This window comes from Athene noctua, chromosome 6 (genome assembly GCF_965140245.1).
Source record: "Athene noctua chromosome 6, bAthNoc1.hap1.1, whole genome shotgun sequence".
NCBI classification, from domain to species: domain Eukaryota; kingdom Metazoa; phylum Chordata; class Aves; order Strigiformes; family Strigidae; genus Athene; species Athene noctua.
Window position 1 is genome coordinate 33,994,617 of NC_134042.1, and position 26,500 is coordinate 34,021,116.

Sequence of the window (26,500 nt, forward strand, 5' to 3'; positions counted from 1 at the left end):
AGCTTCTCTATTCTGAGAAGTGGAGGGAACTGTCTGCTGCAAACCTTTTGCCTATCTACAGATGTAATGTTTGAAGGAGTGAGGTGTAAACTTGAACATTTCAGAGTTCAGGCAGCATCATTCTTAGATACAGAATTCTTACTGCCCGTGTGAAAAATACTAATATGTTACAGCACTTATTTCTAATTCCATTGGGTTAAGAGATGCACAGGACAAAACTAGCTGCCTGTGGGCCAAACCCAATTTGGCTCTGTTACTGTTCTTGTATACTGTCTGAAATACAGTTCTCTTACAGCTGGTGGGGACTATGTTGGGATATGATAATTACATTTAAAATAATATTTAGGGGGAAAGCAAAGCCTTTTGAAAACTCCAAGTCTTACTGGTTTAGAAAATAGCTGAATAAAAACTTCCAGTAAACCGAAATTGCACATGGAGGTATGTGAAAATTGCTGTGAATTTTGACCTTCCTCTAAAGGGAGGGGAGGAAGAGAATAAAAATTTTACATTTAATAACTGAATTTGTCATGAGCATGTTTTTGTTTTGGTTTACAGATCAACCATGGATTTGGAATATTCCTTACACTAATGCCCCTGATACACATGGAAACATGTGGGTTCCGTCGTGAATGTTTGCAGTATTGTGATGTTTCACTTACTGACACTGAGCCTGCCACGCTACTTGCAAGACTACTTATTTCTGTTTTTTAAGCTATAATGTCTGCTATAATGGCTAATCTGTAGTTGAAAGAAACATTAAAATGTTGATAATTGGGAGATTCTTGGAGATTCTATAACCATATTATTATAAATGAAGCTGCATTTTTAAATACCCTTTTATATGCTTTTTCCTTCCTGTGGTTCCTAATATGCTTTTCAAGACTGAAACAAGTGTAGACTGTTCTCAGTGATTCTGCGTTTTTAGCTGTAATGAATTTCAAATTTAGTGTTCTGTGAGACTGTCAGTTGGACCTTGTAGCTGGAATAAAAGTTACTGTATGTAAAATTTAAATAAAAATAAAGTCAATCTTGTTTATATATCCTTTGTTCCATTTTCTAAGTGTATACACTTCAAATTGGATTGAAACTTTGCTTTGCAATTATTACTTCTGATGCAAGCTCTAAAGTACTTGCTGGTTTGTCTTCTTATCAGTTATTTCCTAATCCTCTCTTTTTAAATTTTTTTTCCCCTTGCAGACATTCAAGTACTGTCCAAAACACTAAATTGAAGTGGATGGGCTTGGATGCTGAAGAGTAGTCTTAAATAGTGCTGTGGGATGTATGAACACCTGGTCCTGTAGCCTTGGAAATCTTGTAGTATAGTGTAGTTCTTCATTCCAAATTCCCTCTGGATCCCAAATAATCTGATTTGGTATCTGTTCCAGTGCTACCTCATTCATTTTGCAAAGTTATTCCCCAAGACAGTTTGGAGTACACTGGAAGTACTTTACTTCCTAATGTTTACCTAATGTCTATTGCTCTTTCATTCAAAAATTACCATAGAAAATGTGTGTGTTTAGGAAATTGTCCTGTCATCTGCCTAACAAGGAGAAATTTTATTTCATTTTCCTATACTATTACAGACCAATCTATAGATCAATTCCATGAAGTACTGCTTTTCCATCTTTCATGTCCTTTCCCTGTTGTTCTACCCTCTCTAGTTAACATTCATGTCCTCTGATGCAGTTACCAGGTGGTATTTCAAATGAAAAAGGTTATGGCTTTGAGCTACTGTTGGGGAAATTATTGTACAGTCTCTTATTCAAAGGGTGAATGGAGCTAGATAATGGAATAGCCTTGCCTATAACACAGAGGAATTTTACACTCACTCTTCACAGCAAATACCAGGAACTTGGATATGTAGGTTGCTCATTTCTTAGCTTGTGTTAGCAATTTAGATGCCCGGTGATGATAATTATTGCTTTATCTGGTTTTGAGAACTTTGCAAATAATGTGAGCTGAGTATGGGTTCGAGTGCTGTTGGGATGCCCACGGAACAGGTAGGAAGATTTCTTTCTGCTTTTACCTTCCCTTGGTTCTGTGTGCAGAATCTTTACTGCTTATGGTATAGGCAGAGACTGCTTGATTCTGTCCCTGATGAGCCTGAAAAGACAGGGATTAGGGAAGGTAACATGAAAATAGAGCAGTGTGCTCTAAAAACTGAGATAACTTTATAGCCATTGTTACGCTTGTCAACAGAGTATTCTCATTTTAATTATTTTCATTCTGTGAGAATTAGAGAAGTTGTAAGTAGGAAGGTTTCTTCATATGAGGAAAGCTTTAGGAGTTCTAGGTCAGCTAACAACTAATAGACATTTAGCCTTAATTTGTGAAGAATGTCACTTATTAATGTTGCATATGTGAGTATTTCTATTTTTGTCGCAAAGTGGTTTGACCAGCTCTGAGGCATTCCTGGTTAAATTCCAGCTGGAATTTTTCAGTTTCCAGGAACTTGGCATGATTTAACTTCAGCTCTCCAGGGCTGACATTAATGCAGTGTCAGAAGATCCTTCCAAAGTCTGTTGGTGGGAACAAATAAAGCGCGTGATCACTTCTGCTAGGAAAACAGCAAATCTTTCTAATGCAGAGCTGTGACCCAGAGCAATTTGGACTGTGGTATAAGCGTGGCAGTGAGGCACTGCTGCGTGACAGAGTGGAGGAAAAGGTGAAGGCTGGGGGCTTGGTTTGCTGGACAGTGTGTGTGATGAGGCAAACTAACTTTGGTTGAAACAGATACACATATAGCTCTGTTTTAACTATTTAAACAATGCTCTTGCAGAATGGCAAGAAAAACGTTCTGAAGAAGAAACCATCTTAAGATAACTAAAACTCCGGGGTGGCGCAACAGTCCTTTGCAGTCAGTCCTATGCAACCCAAACACATCTGGGCTTCATGGCATAGTGGAGCTGGACGGAAGGCTCTTGACAAAACTTCTAGCCAGACAATGCTGTTTAATAGCAGTTCTCTAGATGTGCAGCCTCTCAGATGCCAGGACAGATTTAAGAACAAAATTTTTAAATCTTTCATGTGCAGAATATTTTGAAACTCCATTTTTCATAGCACCCTAGTCATTTTTTGTTTCATGCGAGGGCGCTGACTCTTGGAAAGTGGAACTATGAATAAATAGGAGAAAACAGACAAATTAGTCCAACGCACAGCAGAATGTCTGGCATACGTAAATGGATTTGACTCTGGGATCTTTGGTTGAAGTGATGTGTAGGTCTGAGACCTACATGCTTCTCTTTTATTTTTAAAAGTTAGTTTTAACTTTTTTTTAAAAAAAGATAATAGCATTGACTGTAGATTGTTATTCAGCACAGCATCTTTTTCATTCCATAAATTGCTGATAAATTTATCTTGCTGCTGCTGAGAATACCCACTGTGACATACTCTGGCTACCCAATGTGTGTATTTGAAAAAGCTAGCATGGGCATGTAATGTTCTTTATAATGCTAGATGCTACCTAATCCCACAGATCAGTAAAGTTGCTGACATTTCGCAGCTGTGGAATTAAACACTGTGACCCAGGATGTCAGAATTCTAGCTGAACACTGATGGTAGTCACACCGTTCCCTCTCTTTAACTGGCATCTTGAAGGGTGAAAGAAAGAAACATGGCAAAAAGTACTGGAGGCTGAAAGGACCTGTGTAAATTCAGAGAAATAAGTTGCTATGTTAATCTACAGGTTTTATCTATTTTATGTATTTTGCTTTCTTTTTTGTAATATACTAGCTTTACTGCTTCTCCATTTATCAAAATTTTATCTCTATATAAACTAATTCCCAGTTACTGATTTCTAAACATTGTTGCAGTGATTTCAAGGTATTGTGATTCCCTTGTATTAATCAGAGTAAAAAGTTTATCCTTTAGTTGAAAGTATTTTCCATTTCTTAGATTGGAGGAGGTTCCTGCATTCTTCTACTGATTTTCTGACTCCGTTCTGACTTTACACAATGTTGGTGTGTGTGTTTCCATTTCTCCCTTAACATGCAACTCACTACCATACACAGTTCTAGTACCAACAAGCATGAACAAACAAATTTTGCTCTGAATTGTGGTTGTTCATTACACAGCATGGAAAACTAAGCTATTAACCTACCACTGTTTTTCTTACTCAAAATATTGGAAGAAAAAAGCATGCAAATACAAAGTGGCTTCCAAAAGTAGAAGTTGTTCTTGAGGACAGCTCTTGAGGAGTCCCTTGTAGGGACTTTTAAGCCATGTCTATCTCTGCCTCACTTTCCCAAGTGTAAAATTTAATTTGTAAATATCTAAAAACAAAAATACCCCTATAGGGTATTTTCTAATTATAAATGAAATATTGCCTTCCCCAAGAAGACTGGAATATGATTATCAGCCACGCTTTTGTAACTGATGTGAAAGATGTGGAAAAAGTTTTCACATTAAAATCTCTTATACAAGATTGTTCAGTTGTCTTTACTGCTAAGCATCTTCTGCTTTGTGAGGGATGAGTACAGTAGATAAAGGCAAGAAGCAACATCCTCACTGAATATGAGCCAGCAGTGTGCCCAGGTAGCCAAGAAGGCCAATGGCATCCTGGCTTGTATCAGAATTAGTGTGGCCAGCAGGGACAGGGAAGGGATCTGACCCCTGTACTTGGCACTGGTGAGGCCGCCCCTCGAACACTGTGTTGACTTTTGGACCCTTCACTACAAGACACATTGAGGTGCTGGAGTGTGTCCAAAGAAAGGCAGTGAAGCTGGTGAAGGGTCTATTGCACTAGTCTTGTGGGGAGCAGCTGAGGGAACTGGGGTTGTTTAATCTGGAGAAGAGGAGGCTGAGGGGAGACCTCATCGCCCTCTACAGCTCCCTGAAAAAAGCTTGTAGTGAGGTGGGTGTTGGTCTCTTCTCCCGAGTGACAAGTGATAGAATGAGAGGAAATGGCTCTAAGTTGCACCAGGGAAAGTTTTTATTGGATATTAGGAAAAATTTCTTCACCAAAAGGGTTATCAAGCATTGGAACAGGCTGCCCAGGGAAGTGATTGAGTCACCATCCCTGGAGGTATTTAGAACAGGTGCAGATGTGGTGCCTAGGGACATAATTCAGTAGTGGACTTGGCAGTGTCAGGTTAATAGTTGGAGTCGATGATCTTAAAAGTCTTTTCTAACCTGAATGATTCTATGATTCCTTACTCCCAGAGATGCAGTCTCTTTGAAACTCTTAGCAAAGTAACAGGGATGTTGAAAAGTTCAGCATACTCTAGATGCCCCAAGTGTCAAATGTTCATGACATTTGGGGATTTTTTTCAAATTAGTTTGTTAACATCAAGGTTATTAAGTTCCAGAAGAGGTTTTGTTCAGCATCAAAGGTAATAGAAGGCTGGTTTCTTTGCTCCTCTAGCAAAATGTTTCATTAAGTATAAAATTTGTTCAGAAGTAAATTGCAGCGCTCTCATAGCTTCTCCCAAGATAAGCAGTGCATTTTAGTTAAGTGTACCAGCTTATCACTTCCAAAGGAGATGCTTAATTAAAAAAGTACCGACACTGTCAATGAGAGTAACTAAATCTCTGCATAGGTCTTCCAAGTAATTTGCTGATTCATTAACAATAGCTCTGTTCTGACCAGACATTTGTTGGTAGTCATTACTAGGGTACACAGTAACTGTAGCTTTCTTAATTACAGGGTTATCATTTAACATTACCAAAAGAACTAGTAACTACATGGATTTTTTTTCTATTATTTACAATTGTGCTAAGCCTCCTCAATACCGATCTGTCACTAAATACCTGCACACAGACACCAGAGAGCTGCATGCTTGTCATGCTGAGGCGTAAGGCAAATGTAGCAGGTTTCCTGACAATGCTACCAGTGTCTGTACTGAGGTTAATGGCAATGCATTCAGTGTTTGGGCTCCAAGATGTCAACTTCCCACTGTGCTGATCCAAGCCACCCAAGAACAACTTTGATGGATGGAGACTTCAGTGCGGACTGAGAGTGCTCAGTCAGTTCTGCTGCCTCTGCTGGCTGGGAGAACACTGATTTAGATCCATCTTCTTTCTGGCTGGCAAAGACTGGTAAAGCAGGGAAATACAGTTGGGGTTTGGGTTTTTTTTCCTTTAATAGGAACTATCAATAATTTTAAAGATACACCAGCATTTTATATGGAAGCATGTGGTTACCTTTAGCACTTGGCAGAGTCTGGTTAGTTTGACTGGCATCTTGTCTTCCTCTTTTTTTTTGGCTGTTTAATGTCTTCCAGCATTGCTGCTAATTTTAATTGCCATATGCCAGTCTACGCTGAAGACCAATGAAGACAGAATAAAATCCTGCAACATGATGCGTTATGTATCACCTATGAATAACAACAAATAGGAAAGAAACAAAGAGGAAGCACGAGTCCCATTCATCCTTGGCTGTTGGCTTACTGTGCATGGGAAAAGGACTTTGGCTTCTCCCTGAGCCTGCTGCCCAAGCAGATTCCTTGCCACGCACTTGGTGATCCTCTCTCGTACACCAGCACAGAACTGCCTTCAGTCGACCCACAGGGCTCAGACCACTGTCCGAACACAGCTCAGGCTGTGGGGCCACCAACGACTCCTACACCAAGTGTACAATTATCTGCCTTTAAGGGAGATTTCTAATTACTAAGACCTTAGTGTTCGTTTACATCGCATTTTAACTGCAACATAATTAATGGAAAATTGGGGGGAAAAAAATAGAAGAGTAGATATTTTAGTAATACCTCATTAACCTGCTTTCTGAGATAAAATATATGTAGGTTGTCTTTCATTGGAACGAAAGAGTGTTTATATAGTAATATGTTTTACAGAGCTGAATTCTAGCCCCCAATTATTTTAAAGTAGAATTCAGCACTGTCGTAATTGCCAGATATTGCTGAGTTTAGCTTTTTCTTTTTATAGTAACAATGATTTTTCCAGAAGGTTTGGATCAAGAGCTCTTTGACCCTGAAAATAATGCATTTTTAAACCAGGCTGCAGTTGGAGAGCTGCCTCCGTTTTCCACACACGAATTCCCTTCGACTGCCCAGTGCTGGAGGACGGCGATGTGACAACTCGTTGAGAAGGCGGTCAGGAACCAGACCTGGCGAGAGAGAGGGGCCCTCTTTTGGCACAACGAGTCGGTTTTCCTGCTGTGATAGTAGGGGCGGTTTTACCCCGGGTCTGTCAGCGGCCCCGTTACCCCGGGTGGCGCGGGCCCCGGACGGGGCGGGCGGCGGGTCAGAGCGGGCGGGAAGGCTGGGGGGGGGGAGAGGGGGCGGCCCCCCGCCCGTCTGGGGGGTGGAGGCCGCGGGGCAGCCGCCCGCCGGCGGCCGGCCCTGCCCGGCGCCTCCCCGGCCCGCCCGGGGCATCGGGGAGACCCCGGGGGCGGCGGCCGCGCCCCCGCTGAGGGGAGCTGCCCCCAGGGGCGCGGCCCGGCGCGCCGCTCCGCGCTGGCCACGGCGCGGGCGGCCCGGGGTCGGGGCAGCCGCCCCCCGCGGGCCGGGGCGGAGGTGCCCGGCGGGGGGGGGCGGCGGAGCGAGCCGCCGCCGGTCTCGCCTCGCCCCCGGCAGGCAGGAGGCGCCTCGCGGTGCCTGTCCCCGCGCCCCGCTCCGACGCGCTCGGGGCGGGGGAAGGAAGGGGGTACGAAACTGGCGGGGCCGGGAGCCCGGCGCGGGGCCGGTGCGCGGCGGGGCTGAGGGGCTCTGCTGGGCGGGGCGGGGCGGGGCAGGGCGGGACGGGACGGGACGGGACGGACGGCGGGTCCCTCGCCCGTAGGATGCGCTACAGCCCGAAGCCCGTCCGCCGCGGGGCCGTGCCGGGCGCGGCGGAGGTACCGGCCGCCTCCCGGGAGCGCCGCTCGCCGCCGCCGGGCTCCACGGCGCCCTGAGCTCCGCGGCCGCGGCCCCGCGCACGCCTGGCGGGCGGCGCCGTGATGCCCGGCGGCGGCAGCGGCGGCGGCGGCTGGAGGGCCCCGACGTAGCGTGGCGGCGCGGCAGCCCGGTGCCGCGGGGCGGAGGATGGCGTGCCGCGGCGGCTGCTGCTCCAGCGCGGGTCGCCTGAACGCGGATAACGCGCGGTTCCTGCTGCTGGCGGTGCTGATCGTGCTGTACATGCTGTGCGGCGCCGCCGTCTTCTCGGCCATCGAGCTGCCCACGGAGCGGGAGGCCAAGGAGCGCTGGGAGGAGCGGCTGGAGAACTTCACCCGGCGCCACAACCTCAGCCGCGCCGAGCTCCGGCACTTCCTCCGCGAGTACGAGGCGGCCAGCGTGGCCGGCATCCGCGTCGATGACATCCGGCCCCGGTGGGACTTCACCGGCGCTTTCTACTTCGTGGGCACCGTCGTTTCCACTATCGGTGAGCGGAGGGACGGGCGGGGCCGGGGCGGCGGCGGCGGCGGCGGGGCGAGGGCGGCCGGGGGTGCGCAGCCCCCCTCTCTGCCCCCCAGCCCCCCGCGCTTACAGCGGGCTTCGTGCCGGTGCCGGGCACGGTGCTGTCGCCTCGCCGCTCCTTCTTCTCCCCGCTGCCGCCCAAGAGGCACTGCCGCGGGGAGCACCGCGCCCGCGGAACGCGCTCTCCTGCCGGGGGCGCCGGCAGCCGCTCCTCTCCCACCGCCCTGCCCGGGGCGGCGGGGCAGCGGCTGCCGGACTTCTCCCCGGGAGTTGCGCTTGCCCGTGCGGAGGAACCCGGCCTCGGCATGTGGTGGCAGACTTGGTGGGAGAACTGTCGCACCCAAAGCCGACAGCTTTAAACAAACACTGTATGTCTTTAAATTCTGGGAAATCTTAGTCGAGCAAATCTGAGATCTGGAGGTAGGTGGCTTCATGGGCTATAAGCCGAGAAGGGACCTGTCTAAGCATCCAGTGTGGTCGTAACAAGAAACATAAAAGATTTTGTATTGTCCAGCTGCGAAGTGTACAGCTTGGAAAGGTTGGCTTTCAAGCGGCTCGGGTTTGTGCTGTTACGGCTTTCTGAGGCAAAATCAACAAGCTGGTGGACACGGCTTATTTCGTTTGTGATTAAACCCAAGTTTATTAAGGTTGAAGGAGCCTTCGGGGGGAAGGCGGTATTGAATAGAAGTTCCGAGGGGACCAGTGAGAGTACATTAAGATGAAAAGGGACAGCACCAGGACTGGTATAAGCACCCCAGGGAGCCCATGGGTGTCAACAGAAAGGCTTCGTTCAGGCGCCTGCGGACAGCTAAAAGCCCCGGAGAAACGGAGCTTGTTTTAGGTAAAGGCAGGCAGTCTTGTGTGCATTTACCACTGTGACAAATGGGGTCACTAAATCTTAGTAATGCTATCCCCAATTCACATCAGTCTCCCTCCACGTGTGAAATGCACGCTGAGGAATGATTGTTTAATTACCAACAGCAATTCTTCGGGAAATCTCCATTAACACTTGTTCCCTGAAGAGGAGTTTTGGGATGCTTTGGTGTATGTGGGATGTGCGAGAGTTTGTGCTGTCCTGCAGTTTGTAGAATACTTGACCCCTTTCCGGTGGTTCTGTTCAAACTCTCCTTAATACTGAGTTTCTTAGGTCTGGAGTTATTTTTTTTTATGGAAGATGTCATGGGGATGCTTTTTTATTTTCTCGGGGGATCAAGATTTGGGTGGTTTGTGTCCCTAGACCTTGTCTGTAAGACCCAAGAACTGTGCTTACATGTTCTGCTGAACTGGTAATTTAAAGTAACTTACAGCGTTGTTAAGCCCATTCTCGGGAACTGCTGTAGTTTGTTTGCCACTGTAACATCTCCCTCAAGGTGCGCTTCTTGTATGGTCAAAATACTGTGTTGATGCTAACCTTTACTACAGCCATAAAATCATAGTAAAGAGAGCTGGGACCAGATCTCCAAAGTCCACCTGGTCACTTCTGTTCCTAGAGGAGGTCAATTATATGCAACCTTTTTTTTTTTTTTTTTTTCTGGTAGATGTTTATTCAAGCTGTTGGAGATCCCACAACTTCCACAAGGAATCCAGCCTTGTGCATTATTATCCTCACCAAAAAAAAAAAAAAAAAAAAAAAATTTTCCTGATGTCTACATTAGTTCAGTGACTTGCATTATTTTTGTCTTACCGTCCTTCATACCCAGAGAACGACCTCTTAGGTACTCAAAAACTGTTGTCATGTGTCCCTTCAGTGTTTCTCAATTCAGAAAGCCACAAATGTTGTAACCCTCCTTTGAAGTGATACAGTTACTTCTCATGTGTATGAACTGATGCCAGTAGTTCTTAACATTAATATTTATCTTATATAAATGAGAATGTTAAGGAGAGAACAGTATCTGTGGTCTTGCTAACTGTAGCTGCTTGCATACATAAGCATCCACTTATCCACTCACACTTTCTGGTAATTCCTTTGGCTTGCCGATTTCCGTTGCCCACAGTTTAGAGCTCCATCGGTGTTTCTGCAGAAAATGTCCATGAGAACAATTTTTTCCTCCAGACTGTGTATGGTCCCTTCTTTTGACCTGGCATTGCTCTTTCTCAGTCTTATCAATGGTGTCACCTTCTCAGTGAGTTTTATCAATTGCATCATTCTTTATTAATCCCATCAGTGGCACTGCACTCTTTCAATCATGTCAGAGGCATCCCTCTTTCTTAATCTTCTCAGCGGCATTGCTGCTTTCTGAGGCTGATGGTGTGCTTCAGCTCTTTATCTTAGCTTCTGCTGTGGGCTGGACTCTCCAGACTTGGACAGTTGTGCTTTGGCCAGATCCCCTCAGTTGTGCCACGCAGGAGCATTTTCTTGCAGGCTCTGAAACCACACACTCATTCTTATCAACTGTATAGGGGTCCTAGCAATAGATTTTGTTTTGCACATCTCAAATCAATATTTTTGCTCTATTCTCAACTCTTTTCAAATGGTCCGCATCTTTCATGCCTCAGTAAAGTGCCACAAAATTAATGTATTACTCCAGCTGTGACCTTGCTAGTTCTGAGGAAAGTGGAAGTATTATTTCATGTGGTTTTCAGTCGATACTTATGATGGCTATATACATTTCTACAGCCAAATAAAATTTGGTGCCTTCAGTTACAAGCACTTTTTAAGGAACAGGTGCTTTTATGGCATATTCTTAATACCAGCCAACCTTCTACACTCAGTACTCTATAAGCTGGTATAGAAGCTTTTGATTTAGGAAGTAAATTGCTGTAAAAGCAGTCATCTTTTAATCATTTTGTAAACTTTTTTTTTTCCCCTCTCTCTTTTGCATAGTGGAAATTACTTTGCTACTCCACCAGAATAAATGTATTTCTCCTGCAGCAAATAAGGTGACCCTAGCCACTTTGATATACTGCTAAAGCATCGCTCAAACCTTACCTGTAGCATCAACTGCTTCCTGTAGTTTAGCTGGAAAGAAATACCGTCATATATTTTTGGCTTTTAAATGAAAGGAGAGAGTTTTGCAATATCTAAGGAAATCATATTGCCTTTTTAATTAAGATTCACATAAAATGTTTGTCACGTAGATATCGAAGCATGATATCAGTGCATTGAGTCAAGAGGTCAAAACTAATTATCATCAGTCTATTTTCATTGTCAGGAAAATACATAGCTAAACAGCTGAACTAATAAAAATTAAATAATTTGTCTTTTCTCAATTTAGTAATTTAGAGTTTGTTCCATAAAAGGATTTATTCCTATCAGTGCTCAGCCTGTAACTTCTAATTTTGATGTGTCTTTTGTTTAGCGTAATCCAGCAAGAAGATTACCTATTACAGTAAGTGGAAACATTAGAAATATAAGAAGGTAGCCACAAACACCTGCCCAACTGGGAGTCTACCTAGACTAGTCAGGAACTCATCTCAATGAATAAGATGGGGTCAGAGCTTCTCCATCCCATGCAGGCAGGTGCCTAACTCTAACCTGCAGGGAGGAGCCCACTTTGGTTTCTAGTCAGCCCTTTGTTGTGTAATGTAGTGTCCCTTTTTCCTAGAAATCAGGTGGCAGTAGTACTGGCTCAGAATGTGAGACATCAAAGCAACTTCTTTCTCAGCAAGGTCTTGAAACAGCATCCCTGTGTCTCAGCAGAGTGCCCTGACTACCGGTCTGGGGAATAATTTTAAGCCAGGACTCTCAGTGTTTTCTGTTGAAACTCTTCCACTTTGCATAGACCAATAAAATAGTCTGCAGACCAGAAAGTAAAACAAGATCTAAGTCCCAGTTTGCACTTCAGTGAATGTTTATGTGGTTTATACAGGGGGCTACAGCATTTGGTAGGCTCTGAGTGTTCAGCAGCATTAGACTGTAAGGTTGCAATCATCAGCAGACACCCCGATATTTAAGGACCTCTGTGGTAGCTTGGGACAGTAGTGCCTCCAAGAGGTAGGGAGCTGCTGCTCAGGTGTTTGAAGAACTGCACATTGGATCACTGCTTATCTTTCATGACAGACACCTGGGCACCCTCAGTTCCACTGGGAATAAGTGGACACTATTACCCTTGAGCAATACAGAGGATTAGCATACTGGGATATCTGCAGCATCTAGATCCCCCCCTCCTCTTTGAAACCATTGGAAAAAACTGTTACTGACTTCAGTTGCATCAAATGAAGAATTTACCAATGCATCAAGACACCCTTATCTCATGTACAGCCGTTTTTTCTTTGTATAACCTAAGAAAATTGAAAGGACTTTGTTTCCTTTTTTTTAAAAAACACCCCAAACCTGCCCACCCTGGCCTGTATTATGATCTTGATTGAAACCTGTTTATTTTAACTGTGAATGGAATAAAATGTATCTTGTCATGAAGGCATAGCCTGAAGCACTCCTCCGTGCTAGGCTATGGCTGCCCTTTTCACAGGCTGATGGAGGTTGGAGGCGATCTCTGGAGATCGTCTGGTCCGATCCCCGTACTCCAAGCAGGGTCAGCTACAACTGGCTGCTCAGGGCTGTGTTCTGTCAGGGTTTGGATATCTCCATGGATGAAGACTCCATAAGCTCTTAGGGCAAACTGTGCCAGTGTTTGACCACCCTCACGGAAAAAGACTTTTTTCTCCCGTTCAGATAGAATTTCCTGTATTTCAATTCATGCCTGTTGCCTCTTGTCTGTATGAACTGTTTATAGGCAGTGAGGCAAAGGAGGAAGTTGTATCACCTTCACAAAATAAGGTACATTTTCTGGAGAAATTGTCAAAATCTGCATCCTTCCTCTCTGCAAGAAACTGCAGCATGTTGGGCTGGAGGTGTAAAGTCTTTGTGCAAGGTGAGATTTGTCCACTGATGCATTACCTGAGGCCCAAGAAGTAAAATTTCCTGGAGCAAAGGGTGATTTTATCATAGAAAGTGATGAGCAACCACACAGCGTATTGTACAGAAGGGGTAGAAGGAGTCACAGCATCTTTAAGCAGCCTAGAGAGGGTTGCTGATGGGAGCATCGTTTACTAACAGGGAAATCTGCATGGGGTGAGACAGCTGCACTGTCCGTGTTACAGCAGTCTGTCATGGAGTGAAGGAGGGAGTGCTGATCTATGTCAGAGAAAGTGCCTGTTCCCTCATTTTCACCTGTGTAAGTGCAGTACCTGCTACTGACTGGAGTTAACAGCTGTGCAAGAAACCAAGTATGTGTGTGTGGGACACAATGCCCAGCAAACCACCGAGGTCATTAAAACCAGAGAGCTGGGCTGCTGCTTGCAGCCTTGAGATCACCCTCTCTTTACCATATGTAGACTGAACAAAGAGTGACAACTGCACGGAATGCTCCACCTGGGGCCAAGGGCCAAGCTTATTCCTAGTGTCACAGAGACCAAAGGATCCACCATTACCTAACTGTACCGTGCCTAAACTATTTGAACTTGTATAGCACAAGGTGCATTGTCCCCCTAGCTAACATTTTTCTTCTTTAAATATTGTTTATGGTGGAAGCAGCCCTAATAATTCAAAATTACTTGCTTTAGCCATAACCAGGGCTCCATAATTCCAGGCGGGACAATGAGATAAGCTCACAGGAGTTAGTATTTTATTTTTCATAGTTTCATTCAGTTTCTGGATTTTTATAATCATAGATTTTGGTCTTCTCTTTCTTCTTGGTCAGCTGACACTTCAAGAAAGTTGTGCATGTGCAGCAAGTGTGTCCTACCATTTAGAGTGAAGCAATACAAGTCAGTGCTTCTAGTTATGCTTCTAGCTGTGCCACTCATTCATTAATAAAGTGAAAGTGTCATCTCTCTGCTTCACTTTATCCAGCCCAACAGTGAGAACAGACCTATTCTTTGACTCGGAGAGGCTAAGGTCATTTTCATGCCTATAAAGTCTGTTGGCATTCTTGTCCCTGAATGTCATCTGCCTCATCATGAACTTCAGAAGACACCTGAATTCTGTCCCAAATGCAACCTCCTATACATTTTATTTTAAAGATATGCCTCTTTTCTTCAAAAACAGTGGCATGCAGCTGTTGAATAAAAGCATAGTGATTAAAGTTCTGCCACAGGAAGGGGAGTTTGGGTTTTGGTTCCTTGCTCTGATCACAGCTTTCACATTCTGGCTATTCTTGATGAAAGCTACATTTAGTGGAGAGCAAAGTGTTTTTAAAATTTTCAGTTTCATGGTTCCTTTACTGATTCCAAGATGCTTTTCACCAAGACTGCTCTCAGTGATGGAGACATTCGTACGATGAACTCCTTGTTCAGCACAGGGGCTGTTTCAGATGCCCTTCTGAGTTGCCTGCCTTCTCCCTGGTACAGTGTACATACAGAACTAGAGCATTCAAGGACTAGATTACATTCCTGGAGCCACTAAGCCTGAGTCCTTTCCTGGATATAAAGTATTTTTTGTCATCTTGCCATACTCATCAGCAGAAGTGCAAAGATTGCACCAGGCTGTTCCAATTCTCTTTCAGATAAACAATTAGAAATAAATAATTTAGTTCCAACAAGCTCTACTGAAGGTAACATACTGATGATTTCCCTGCTTTCTTCTATTGTAGAGTGACCAGAAGGGTAAGAATACCCAGATACCAATGCAGGTCATGACTGCTTCAGTTAGTGTGACAACCATTCTCTCTTACCCTTTGCATCTACCACATCCTGCTGTCTCTGATTCGACAAGCCTATTCCACTTGTACCCTGAAAAGGTAAAATACAGGTTACTGAATGTCTTGTCTGCTGTCCTTTCCCTTTTGCATATTTAAAAAATGATAATTAGTTTCCACGATGGCAAAATATTCAAGTATCTCATAGTTTCAGTGCAGAAAACTAGCAATTCTGGTGAGCAGAAGTAGTATACAGGAAACATCTTCATAAAAATGTCATTGCAATTACTAATATATCAGCAACTGTATGGTGATAATTTTAAAGTGAAAAGTGTGTCTGGCTGAGTAAGTAACGTAGAACCAGGAAGTGAAATTTAGAAGGGAAGATTTTGCTTTGAAATATTTCACAGATGTACAAGAAAAAAAAGGAAAAAAAATGTTACACTGATTGCTTTGGAGGCTATTTTTTCAGAAGGTATTTAAAAAATCCTGCTGGCCATCGATGTGTAAATAGAACGGAACAGGGTTTGGGTTTTTTTTTTTCCAAATAATGTAGCATTTGTATTAAGAGGACTGCAAAGAGGATTTTTAATTAAAGATTGAAAAATATCTCACTCAGTAGATGTCTTTAAAGTGGAGCTACAAAAGAAAGAGGAACAACAAGGCTTGCCCCATGTCAACAAGAGGAAACAGCAGCCCAAACCAATGAAATTAGAGGCAGTGAAGAACAAGAAGGTTTATTTGATATTCAGGGAGCTGTCAGAGTGAAAAAAAAGAAAAGGGAAGAATGTTTCCTCTCTCATTTTGATACTTTGAGAAGGAAGTTTTGTCTAGTGTAGATAAAAAAGCCTTTGATTAGTTATAGGTCATCCTTAAAAATGCCTTGTAATACTCCTGCACTGACAGTCCTGAGAACCTAAAAGACGTGTGCTCTGAGTGTGAGGGTGGGACTGAGTCCCTTCCCTTGGGCTTGGGAGGGTGCTTCAGGAGAGGCATCTCTAGAGCAAAAGTCTCTTCACTTTTCATTCCCATCCTTCATCACCCTCTCCTCACTACTTCCTGCCTCCCTATTTCCCCCCCCTCCTTTGTTCTGTATTTGCCAGTAAGCGGTACTTAGGCTGATGCTTTAGGGAAGTTGCAGGTAAACTGAGGCCGCTTACTTGCTTTACAGAGACTACCAAGTATCTGTCAACTTATGTAATTTGTAATTGCTACCAGTCTAGGACTGCCTCTGTTAATAAACTAGAACATTCCCCACTTTTGAAAGCCTTACATGCTCAAGTAAATGGTTCACTATACCTTTTACTGAAAGCTTTCTGTAATACATGACAGATCTGTATAAAGCAAAGATGCAGGAAAAAATGTGAAAAGGAGAATAGTGGTTATAATGACAGGATGGCCACCAGTCTCTGCTATATGCAGAACAAAGTAGAAATCTTCAAACAAAGCAAACCATGTAATAGAAAGGAAGTATAAAATTAAATCAACCTGGAAATCCTTTTACAAACAAGATCTAAAAAAAGTACAGGCATGATAACTTAGCATGTTCTCTTTTGGACACAGGTTAAAACACTCTAGATTAAACCATATGGTTGTAACACACAAGGTTAGGGGAAAAGCCAGGTCAGTTCTCTTGTGTAAATTTTCTTACTTCTGTTAGTGCCAGAGTCTTCAAGTGATCTTCAAGTCATCCAATTTTACAGAAGATATCTAAAATAGGTCAGATTAATTAACATGTCCTAATGTGTCTGTTCATCTTCCCTGACTGGAAAAAAACAGCTGAGGTGCCAAGTGCAATGCAGATATTTATACTATCATATAAATATTGAAATTCAGGTGAAATAAATCCCACCCTAGCAATCTAAAGATGGACACCCAGGCAGTAGCAGAACCAAATCAGGACACCACTGTTGGCAACACTGATTCTCTGCCACAGGTTCCCTCTCTCTTAAATATTGGTAAGTAGTTAAAAGCACTCTGAAATCTGTAGAGGAAAAAAAATTATCAGTTACACCCTCTCAAGAAGGTTTGGCTTAATTTTTTTGTGAGAAGCTGTCAAGATTCTTCAGGACATGACTTGATCATAATAGAGGATTTATCTATTTACAGTGCTGAGAGGTGAGCACAAGTTCTCTAGCAAGTTTTTGAAAGTTAGGTTTTTGAAACATAAGCAACCTAAGAGGAAACCTTTCTGGATTTGACTCTAGCCTAGATTCAGTGGAAGTGTAGACAGCAACTTCTGTGACCACCGAGTGACAGAGTTCATTATTCTTTAGAGGAGAAGGAGGAAGAACAGAAAATCAGGGGATTTCAAAACTTTTAAGAAACTCAAGAAGTCTGCAGTGTGCAATCTCAGAGGAACCAAAACTAAAAAAAAAAAATAGTTAAGGCAGGCTAGCAGTTCCTCGGACAGAAGATTTGAATGATGCTGGCTTAAGTGATCCAAATGTAGAAGGAGGTCAGGAGCTGTAATAAAAGACCCAACAGGTCTAAATTTTAAGTTAGTTATTAATTTCAGTCACAAGAAGGAAGCATATAGAAAAGTGGTAGAAAATTAGATCAGTGAAGACAAACGAATAATATGGAAATACAGGAACAGAATAAAAAGTCCAGCCTCTCAAAACAGCAAGGGATATCAAGGCTCATATAAAATTCATTAGCACAAGACTGATGAGAAAGACTGCTTAGTCTTAGTCAAAATATTGGTCTGCTGTAAAGAAAAAGGAAGAGCTCTCCACAAATGATTCCAAGAAGGCTGAAATGTTGAACAAGTTTTTCTGCATCTGTCTCCTGAAAAGGTCAACTGATGTGTGGTACAGTTAACACTTGTGATGTTAAAGAACAAGTTAGAATCCCTAGATCTGTCATATCTTTTAAAATCATTTAAGCCAACTCAGCTGCATTCTAGAATATTCAAAGAAATGACTAAAGTGATAAGGACCCCTTTGGCAATTCACAGAAAGGGCTGAAATTCCAGACAATTTGTAATGGCAACTCTTTTACTGTTCTTTAAAAAAGAGATGATGACAGGGAGGAATTAAAAAAGAAAATTATAGCCCAAACCTTAATTCACTGAAAATTATCAACATGAAATTACCAAAGTGGATCTTGACAAATTTAGTTTATTTTGTTGTAACTAGCCCTGTAGGTAAGAAATAAGCAACTGATAACAGATATCATAGAATCATAGAATCACAGAATGGTTTGGGTTGGAAGGGACCTCTAGTTCCAACCCCCCTGCCACGGGCAGGGACACCTTCCACTTGATCAGGTTGCTCAAAACCCCGTCCAACCTGTCCTTAAACACTTCCAGGGAGGGGGCAGCCACAGCTTCTCTTCACAGGGCAACCTGTTACAGTGGGTCACCACCCTCACAGTAAGGAATTTCTTCCTTCTATCTAATCTAAGTCTACCCTCTCTCAGTTTAAAACCATTACTACTCTTCCTATAACTACATGGCCTTGGAAAAATTCCCTCCCCATCTTTCCTGTAGCCCACTTTAGGTACTGCTATAAGATCTCCTCGGAGTCATCTTTTCTCCAGGCTGAACAACCCCAGCTCTCTCAGCCTGTCCTCATAAGGAAGGTACTCCAGCCCTGTGGTGATCTTCATGGCCCTCTTCTGGACCCACTTGAGCAGGTCCATGTCTTTCTTATGCTGGGGCCCCCAGAGCTGGACACAGCACTCCAGGTGGGGTCTCACAAGAGTGGAGTAGAGGAGGAGAATCACCTCCCTTGACCTGCTGGCCACACTTCTCTTGATGCAGCCCAGGACACATTTGGCTTTCTGGGTTGTAAGCACACATTGCAAGCTCAGAGTTTTCCATCCACTAATACCCACAAGTCCTTCTCCTCATGGCTGCTCTCAATCCATTTTCTGCCCAGCCTGTATTAGTGCTTGGGATTGCCCTGACCCACGCACGGGACCTTGCACTTGGCCTTGTTGAACTTCATGAGGTTTGCACAGGCCCACCTCTCCAGCCTGTCCAGGTCCCTTGGATGGCACATCCCTTCCCTCCGTTGTGTCGACCGCACCACACAGCTGGGTGTCATTGGCAAACTTGCTGAGGGTGCGCTCAGTCCCACTGTCCATGTTGCTGACAGAGATGTGAAACAGCACCAGTCCCAACACCGACCCCTGAGGAACGCCACTTCTCACTGGTCTTCACTTGAGCATCGAGCCATTGACCACAACTCTTTGAGTGTGACCATCCAGCCAGTTCCTTCCTTCCTGAGTGGTCCATCCATCCATCAGATCCATGTGTCTCCAATTTAGAGACAAGGATGTTGTGCAGGACAGTGTCAAATGCTTTGCACAAACCAGGTAAATGATGTCAGTTTCTCTTCCCTTATCTCTCGTATCTTGACTTTAGCATTTAGCATGGCTTTTGACATTGTCTCACATTTGATAAGCTACCTGAGGAAATGTGGTTACTATGAATTAATTATCAGTGGAACAACTGCAAATTGTATTCATTGACTAGTTTTCACTGGATCACTGCTAGAATAGAAGGATGTCTTAAATGGATTTCTGCAGGGATCTGCCACCTGACTCCAGCACAGAACTGTTGCTATGCCTTTGTAAAAAATTTTTTTTTAAAAATGACATTGAAATTTATGAGGAAGATTGCAGCATTCTATTTCCACTATATGCTGTACTGAGAAGCATTGTCTAGAATACAGTTTTCAGATTTGGGCTGCTTCACTTATAGAAACAGAGTCTAGAAGGAAGTGATTGGTGTGGTCAGAAATCTAGAAAACAGAACTTATGCAAAAATTGATACAAATCAAGGAATTTGCACAGCTGAAAGAAGGGAATTAGTGAGGGAGAACATAATAGTGGAAAATACAATGCAGGAAGGACTGAATGCTCTATTCTCTAAGTGCATGGCATCTAGGACATACGTTAATGGGCTTAAATTGCAACAAAGATGATTCAGGTTATATGTTAGAAAAAGTTCCCTAACACTAAGCAAAGTAAAGCAGTTGTGCAGTCTCTGTAGGAATGCTGTAGAGACTTCATCATCAGAGTCCTTTACACCCAGGTTAATCAGACAACCCACAAGAACAACACTGGAATTTTTAATTCCATCACTGGGCAATGAATGGACAAGATGACTTTTTTATGCCTCTGACAGAGCTTTTTTCCCCAGGTTCCAGGTTGTCTACTCATTATCCCCAGGACATGTATTCATTATCTCTGTTACCCTCAAAAAAAAAAAAAAAGAAAAAAAAAAGGCAAGGTGTTCTGCACACTGCATATAGAATCTTGTTCTTTGACAAATTTTCACTTGTAATTTTGGAATACAGATAAAAAGAATTTTGTGACAAATTTACAAGGAATTCATAGATTTATTTTTTAAAAAAACTTTCAGGAAGTCAAAGCAACATTTTAATATTAGGATGAAACAAGCTTTGACATGTGCAATTATGTTACCCTGCTTAGTATACATCTCAAATTAAATAAACTTTGAAACAGCTTGAGATAGAACTGATCATGCACTGAGAAGCAATTAAAGCAGTGCAGTCAGATATAACAGTATCTTTACTGCTGCTGGAATAAAAAAACCCCAACAACTGTGTGGAAGAAGATTCATCAAAAATGTAGCTAAAAATAAACAGATCTTTACTTTGAAGAACTTGGTCCCGTAAGGAGCTAAGTACTTTGCTGGAAGTGTCTAGTTTGGCAGCTGTGATTAATTGTACCTCCTGCTATTGTTACATATACTAGTATGACTTAGAGATAAAGAGCAGGAGGAAAGTACTGTTATCCATCCTCAACAGATGAAGAATTAAGGCTATGAAATTCCATTTAAACCAAGCAGTGGATATCCTTCACTGTGTCCTCCACTGCTCCCTTCATCTGCTACTTGTTCAAAAGAGAGACCTTGCAAAATAAGACGTTGCTCACTATGGGACTCTACACTTGCATTGTTTTCCTGCAGAAACCAGGGGATGGGGGGAAATGGAAGAAGGATGGCTGGGCATGCCCAGACCCCGCCTTCCTATAAGGGTGGGACATGTCTGAGGCTACTTCTGTAAGATCCCACCTTTCAGGCACAAACACATAATAAATCTCAAAGATTGAAATTGTTGGAAGGCCTAAATGATTTGGATGGGCAAATTCTATATTCAGGACAGATTTAACACACTTAAACATTCTAGAAGTCCATACACCCCTAAGCCAAGGCATTTTTTGCACAAAACACTGCTGAAAGCAACAGGGAACTTTGTAGGAGGTCTGTGTGTCCAAAGGAAGTGATGTGAGTTTGCTAGCTGACATTGGAAGGAGCATCACAGGCAGCACTGGGCTGCCCAGCCTCCATCCCCAGGCTATTCACTGCAGCCCTTTGCAGGAAGGTGAGTAGATCAAGAAACACACAGTGCTCAAGGCTGCTTTGGCAGCTCCCTGGCAAAGGCTGAGCGTACAAATACCAGGCCAAGGAAAGCTCTGGTAGATGTTGGCTTTCTCCAGATGGGCCAAATGCAGAATGGGTCCATTCTCCAGACAGGCCAATTTTCCAGACTACTCACCTTGTGAAAAGATCTCCCTGCTATAATTCTACTCCTTCTGCCTAATACTTACTTCTAAGGCATCTATAATTTCCAAGCCAGAAGTTTCCTGAGGAGCATGCTGCAGGATAAACTGGAGATTAATTCTAGTATTGGAGCACACAGCAAATGAGGGTTTTCTGACAAGTGGTGACACATGCAGTACTAAGTTTTACTATTTCCTGGAGGGAAAATTACTTTTTTAATTGAAAGCAAAAGCCTAATCAGGACTAAGAACATTAGATGTGCCATGAAGTGAGATAAGTTGGATGGAGAAAAGAAAAACACAAATTTAAACTAATTACTGGCTGGTTATGGGAGCAGTTTTAATATGTCCAGGGGATGAATTCTAGGAATAAAAAGGATCTAGGTATACCAAATAGTGAGATGGTGGGGAAAAAAAAAAAAAAAAGAAGACTATATTGACTTAAGTGATTAAAAACTAGTCAGTTCAAATAATGATTTATATTATAATTATTAATATAAAATAATTATCCTGACTTGGATTATCCCACATATAAAAATAATGGGAAAGTTGTTCTAATTAAATCATAAATGCTGGGGGGAAGGATTGCAAACCTAAATCCCAATATTAGCTGACTGTTTTAACTGAATTTTAGAATAGTTAAGATATAAAATACTGAAAATAAGGGCTTTGATTACCATTTATGTTTACTTGTATGCATAGTACTGTTTGTTCAGTGGAATTATTTCAGCTGTTAAAGTGAGGCATCTGTTCAGGTGATTGATGCATCAACAGAATATATTAAAGCTTTTTCAATGCAGTAAAAATACTTCAAAATAGGATTGTTTCAATATTTAAAATGAAAAAAATACTTTTATATATGAGTAGTATTCTTTGCTATTTTATTATATAATTTAGATTGCCAAGAAAAATATTTCGGATTATAACACTGGGGTTTTTATAGCATTCATGTGGCTTAAGTGTTCCACTGATTTCACACTGCCATCCTTGAAAGAAGAATATAGCTTGTGGAAGTGTTTAAGGTCGCTGTGACTTGTGAAAATTCAATATATAAGAATTGCTGTTGATTGCAAATACAGCCCAGGCTTTTTGCAATCTCAAACCAATTTTGACCTTGAGGTGATTTTATTCACACAGAAGAAATTATTACTATTTTACTTGTGACACTTTTGAATAGAAAGCAAGTCTGCTGAAAATCTGATAACCTTCAGTTATTAGAAAACTGAAGAAGTGGAAAGTATATATTGCTTCAGTCTAAAACTGTAACATTGTAAAAAAGCAAAACAAGTAGCACAACATTGAATTTAAATGTACTAAAGATGCAGACTAAAAAAAGTGTTCTATTTTAAGCATCTATTTGCATCCATTTTGTACTTTTCTGCAACACTCTTTTGCTGTAATTAGTCAGAACAACAGCTGTCCAGCCTTCTTGCTAAAATAGACTGTTCCTAGTGTACATCTGTACTGTGATTCTCTTACCCTTGCCAGCAATGTAGATGTAGCCTGTACAGACAGCTGAGCTTTGCTGATTCTGTCTGGAAGAGGATAATGCTTATGGGCACGATACTGAATTCCATGTTCTTACGCACACAAAAGTTACTTATATAGTCAAGCTCAAAAATCTTAAATCTAGGTAGAAAAACCCAGCATATTCCATGAACTGCTTTGAAAAGAAAGAAATGTTATAGTCCAGTTAGAAGCAGAAACTGATTGTTTTTTCTGGTTATTTCTATAAAACTATAAATAGAATAGTGCTGTTAGGGTAGAACATTCTCTTTAAAAGCAACTTTTCTTTCATATTGCAGATTAATTCCTATTTTTTTATTCCTTCCTTTTGTGTTCTCCCTACATCACATTTCTATTCCCTGTATGCTGGGCACTGGCACTGTGGTGCTGTTTGTTGTAAGAAAAATTGTATTTTGTAATGGTCAGTTTCTCTCTTTTTCTAAGTAGGAGTTAATTTTGTTATACAGGCTGCCCTTCTTCCTTTCATCTTTTATGTATAATGCTTTAAATGGGAATTTTCATCTGCCCAAAGAACTAGTCTGCATCGTCCATCTCAGGCTGCAATATTCCTAGTTCATCAATTAAGCAGGTGCAAGCTTGGTTTGCAGCTTAATGACAAAGTTCTTAAGACTGTCCTACATGCTCCAGGGAGCAGTACTCACTATTCCTTCCTCTCAAGTGTTACTTCACTACAAATTCAAACATCCTTGTGCTGAAAGGCACACTGCCTTCCAGATGAGCTGTAAACCAAAGCCCCTTGTCATTAGACTGTCCTGGCACCTTCTGTGAGAGTAAGACTTTAGTCTTGCCCATATTTTAATTTGAATGTTCCTGGTACAGGTACATAAAAGGAATTCTCCCCCCGTTTTCTGCTGGACACTGTATCCTGGCTGTTCTCCCATACCTCATGGATTTTTTTTTTTCTATTACATTACAGCCTTGTTTCATGGCAGGACTGCTGTAGTTCAGTGTTGGTGACAAGACACCCCTGTAATTTTGGAATAAATAATTTTGGAAGGAAATGTGTTTCAGAAATTATTAGTATTGAAGGATTGCAAAGAAAACATTTACTCTTTGAGCACCCTTTTTTACTCTTGAGGGCCATTAGTGACAATTTTAAGGTTCCCCACATTTGTTCCTTCCAATGTCTGTCTGGAATCCAAAAGAGCAGAGGAACAGGAGGTAGCATGTAACAGGCTTGTCATAACTAGATACTAAATATTTTGTAATTTATGCAGCTTTGCAAATTCTCCTTTTATAGGGAGAAATGCTCCTGTTAGTGATGTTTTTTCTCTGTTGCTCCCCCAGAATGAATTAACTCCTGCTTCAAAAGCTGATTCAGGAGGGTACTGAAAAAAAATAAAATTAACTGGATGAGGTTTTATTGCAGAAACTTTGGAACTGTTTTGCTGATGTGTTTAAAGTTGAGCATGTAAATAACAAGGTGGGTAAGTTTGCATAAAAGCCATCTTTTGCAGTGTACTTCTATACAGATTGTAAAGTATTTTGCTACTCAAATCAAGGACAAAATACTGGCTTTTGAAGTAACATTTTACTCTACAAGTCTATGCCATATGTTGGAGAGGCTTTTGCACTGAAGGGCAGAAAATTTTAAGACTAATTTTTTATCTTACCATCATTCAAGGGGCTAAATTCAATGTTTTATGGAACGTCTGCAGAGTCTTCTCATCCTAATGAAAACATTGGCATAACTCAAAATGCACACAGATCTGCTTTGTTTACTAGGTGATTTTACAGTTATGTTTCAGAGCAGACTTGCACTTTAAAAATCAAATTTTGCTCCCATTGAATAAAAATCATTAAATATCATCCATTATTACTAGTTTATGTATTTGCTCTTCCTAAAGTTCTTTCTCATTACCTCTGAGGCTCGTTAACATAAATACCCCATCAGAAAAGAAGATGCAAATCCTACTTTTAATCTTTTGTCCATGCTCAAAAGCAGAGCTGCAGTCAGCTGGGCATCACCACTCCTTTTAAATCAGGTGCCTGGGCAGGGAACAGGCAGAAATGAGGAGCAAGTGACCAGTAGCAGTGATCAAGGCAACTGCAGAAAAAAAGGACCTGCCTGTGAAGGGCCAGTGGGCAGGCGACTATTTAGGGTGAGAATCAGAGGCTTACAGTCACTTGTGAAGCTTCAGCAGCAGCACAGATACTCATTACCCCTTGCTCAAACTGAAGTGATCCAGCTGTCTTTTAGTGACACTGAATATTATCCAGGCTAAATGTCTTTGTCCCTCACTCACAGGTATTCCAGATATTTTGAAGACTTAGGTCTGGATAAAGAATGTGTTGAATATAGACACTTGCCTTTCAACAATGAAACTGTGCTCCAAAATCTTTTGGCTCACATGTTCTTGGAGTGCTTGATTTAATAAGTCCTAAGATAGACTTTGTCCCTTAAACATGACAGTTATGGCATCACGCAGGTGCTTGTTCCTATAACATTTCATTTCTTTATTAAGGACTCTGAGCTTGAGGCTTTGTTGCTAACTGGCATATCTGTACTTCCTGAAGAGGAACCTTTAACATAATGAGAGGATCCATTCTTTAATGGTGTCTGTCCATTTATTTCACACAGGGAATGCCTGTTTTTCTTCTCACCACTTCAGTGGGAAGCATTTTAATCAATTAGGACATCTGTAGAAAATACAGTCACCAGTCACTTGGAGTGGCTAGAGCTGATGTTTTCTTTTATGTGGCAAAAGCTTAGAATTTGCATGACCTCATATAATCACGAGGACAGAAGATAAAACTTCATCTACATGTATGGATAGGAATGGGACCCATCCTATAACTATTGTAAGAATTTCCTGAACAAGGAACTAATGTGAACCAAGAACCTAATAAGAGTAAAAATTATCTGTCTTTTGCTTCCTCTGTCTCAGCTTCAGCCTGGCAGTCCTACTGAGAACCTTTTCCCATGTTGTCCCAGCATGCTGGAGACTTTCCAAAGGATGAAAACAATTATGCAGGTTTCTGCACAATCCCTACTGTAGAGACCTAGTAACACTGCTATAGCTGTGCTATGAGTGTCACTGACAGGACCTGCCTTGGTGGCAGAAAATTCTCCTGCAGGATAAGGAATCAGGTTGCTCCAAGACAGACTGGTATTTAAGCAGTCACCAAAGGGGATGAGGAAAGGGCACAATTGTGTCCGGGATGCCCCTGATTCTGTATACTTTTGGGGCATCCTGTCTCAGAGTGTCTTGTGCAATCCTAGCTGGAATTCGGTGGGGTCCCTGGGGTGATCCTGCTGCCGTTCACACACACCTCCACACACACCCAGTTGCTCAGGAGAAAATTCTCTTGCAGTAGAGCAATCTCTCTGACTATTTGGGGTGTAACTCTGTCCATGCTAGGGTAAATCAAGTGCTGGCTAGAATAAATGACTTAAAGTTGTGTTGCTTCATCTGTGCTTTTTATTTTTTTTCCTTAGAGCAATGCATTATATCAGCAGCACTTTCAATTGCAAACAGATAATTTTTTCCATGACAAAACATGTTGCAC

The 26,500-nt window shown here is 42.3% G+C and overlaps 2 protein-coding genes across 2 annotated transcripts in view; both read left to right on the top strand.

The window, feature by feature from the left end:
* Nucleotides 1-1,027, top strand: part of TDP1 (tyrosyl-DNA phosphodiesterase 1) — a 47,170-nt gene extending 46,143 nt beyond the window's left edge. Inside the window, exon 16 of the mRNA XM_074908528.1 lies at nt 556-1,027. Coding sequence (XP_074764629.1) covers nt 556-629 — 74 coding nt within the window. The 3' untranslated portion in view covers nt 630-1,027. The remainder of the gene's footprint in view (nt 1-555) is intronic.
* A 6,952-nt stretch (nt 1,028-7,979) lies between these two features.
* KCNK13 (potassium two pore domain channel subfamily K member 13) overlaps nt 7,980-26,500 on the top strand; it is a 75,358-nt gene continuing 56,837 nt past the window's right edge. The window contains exon 1 of the mRNA XM_074909240.1: nt 7,980-8,316. Coding sequence (XP_074765341.1) covers nt 7,980-8,316 — 337 coding nt within the window. The remainder of the gene's footprint in view (nt 8,317-26,500) is intronic.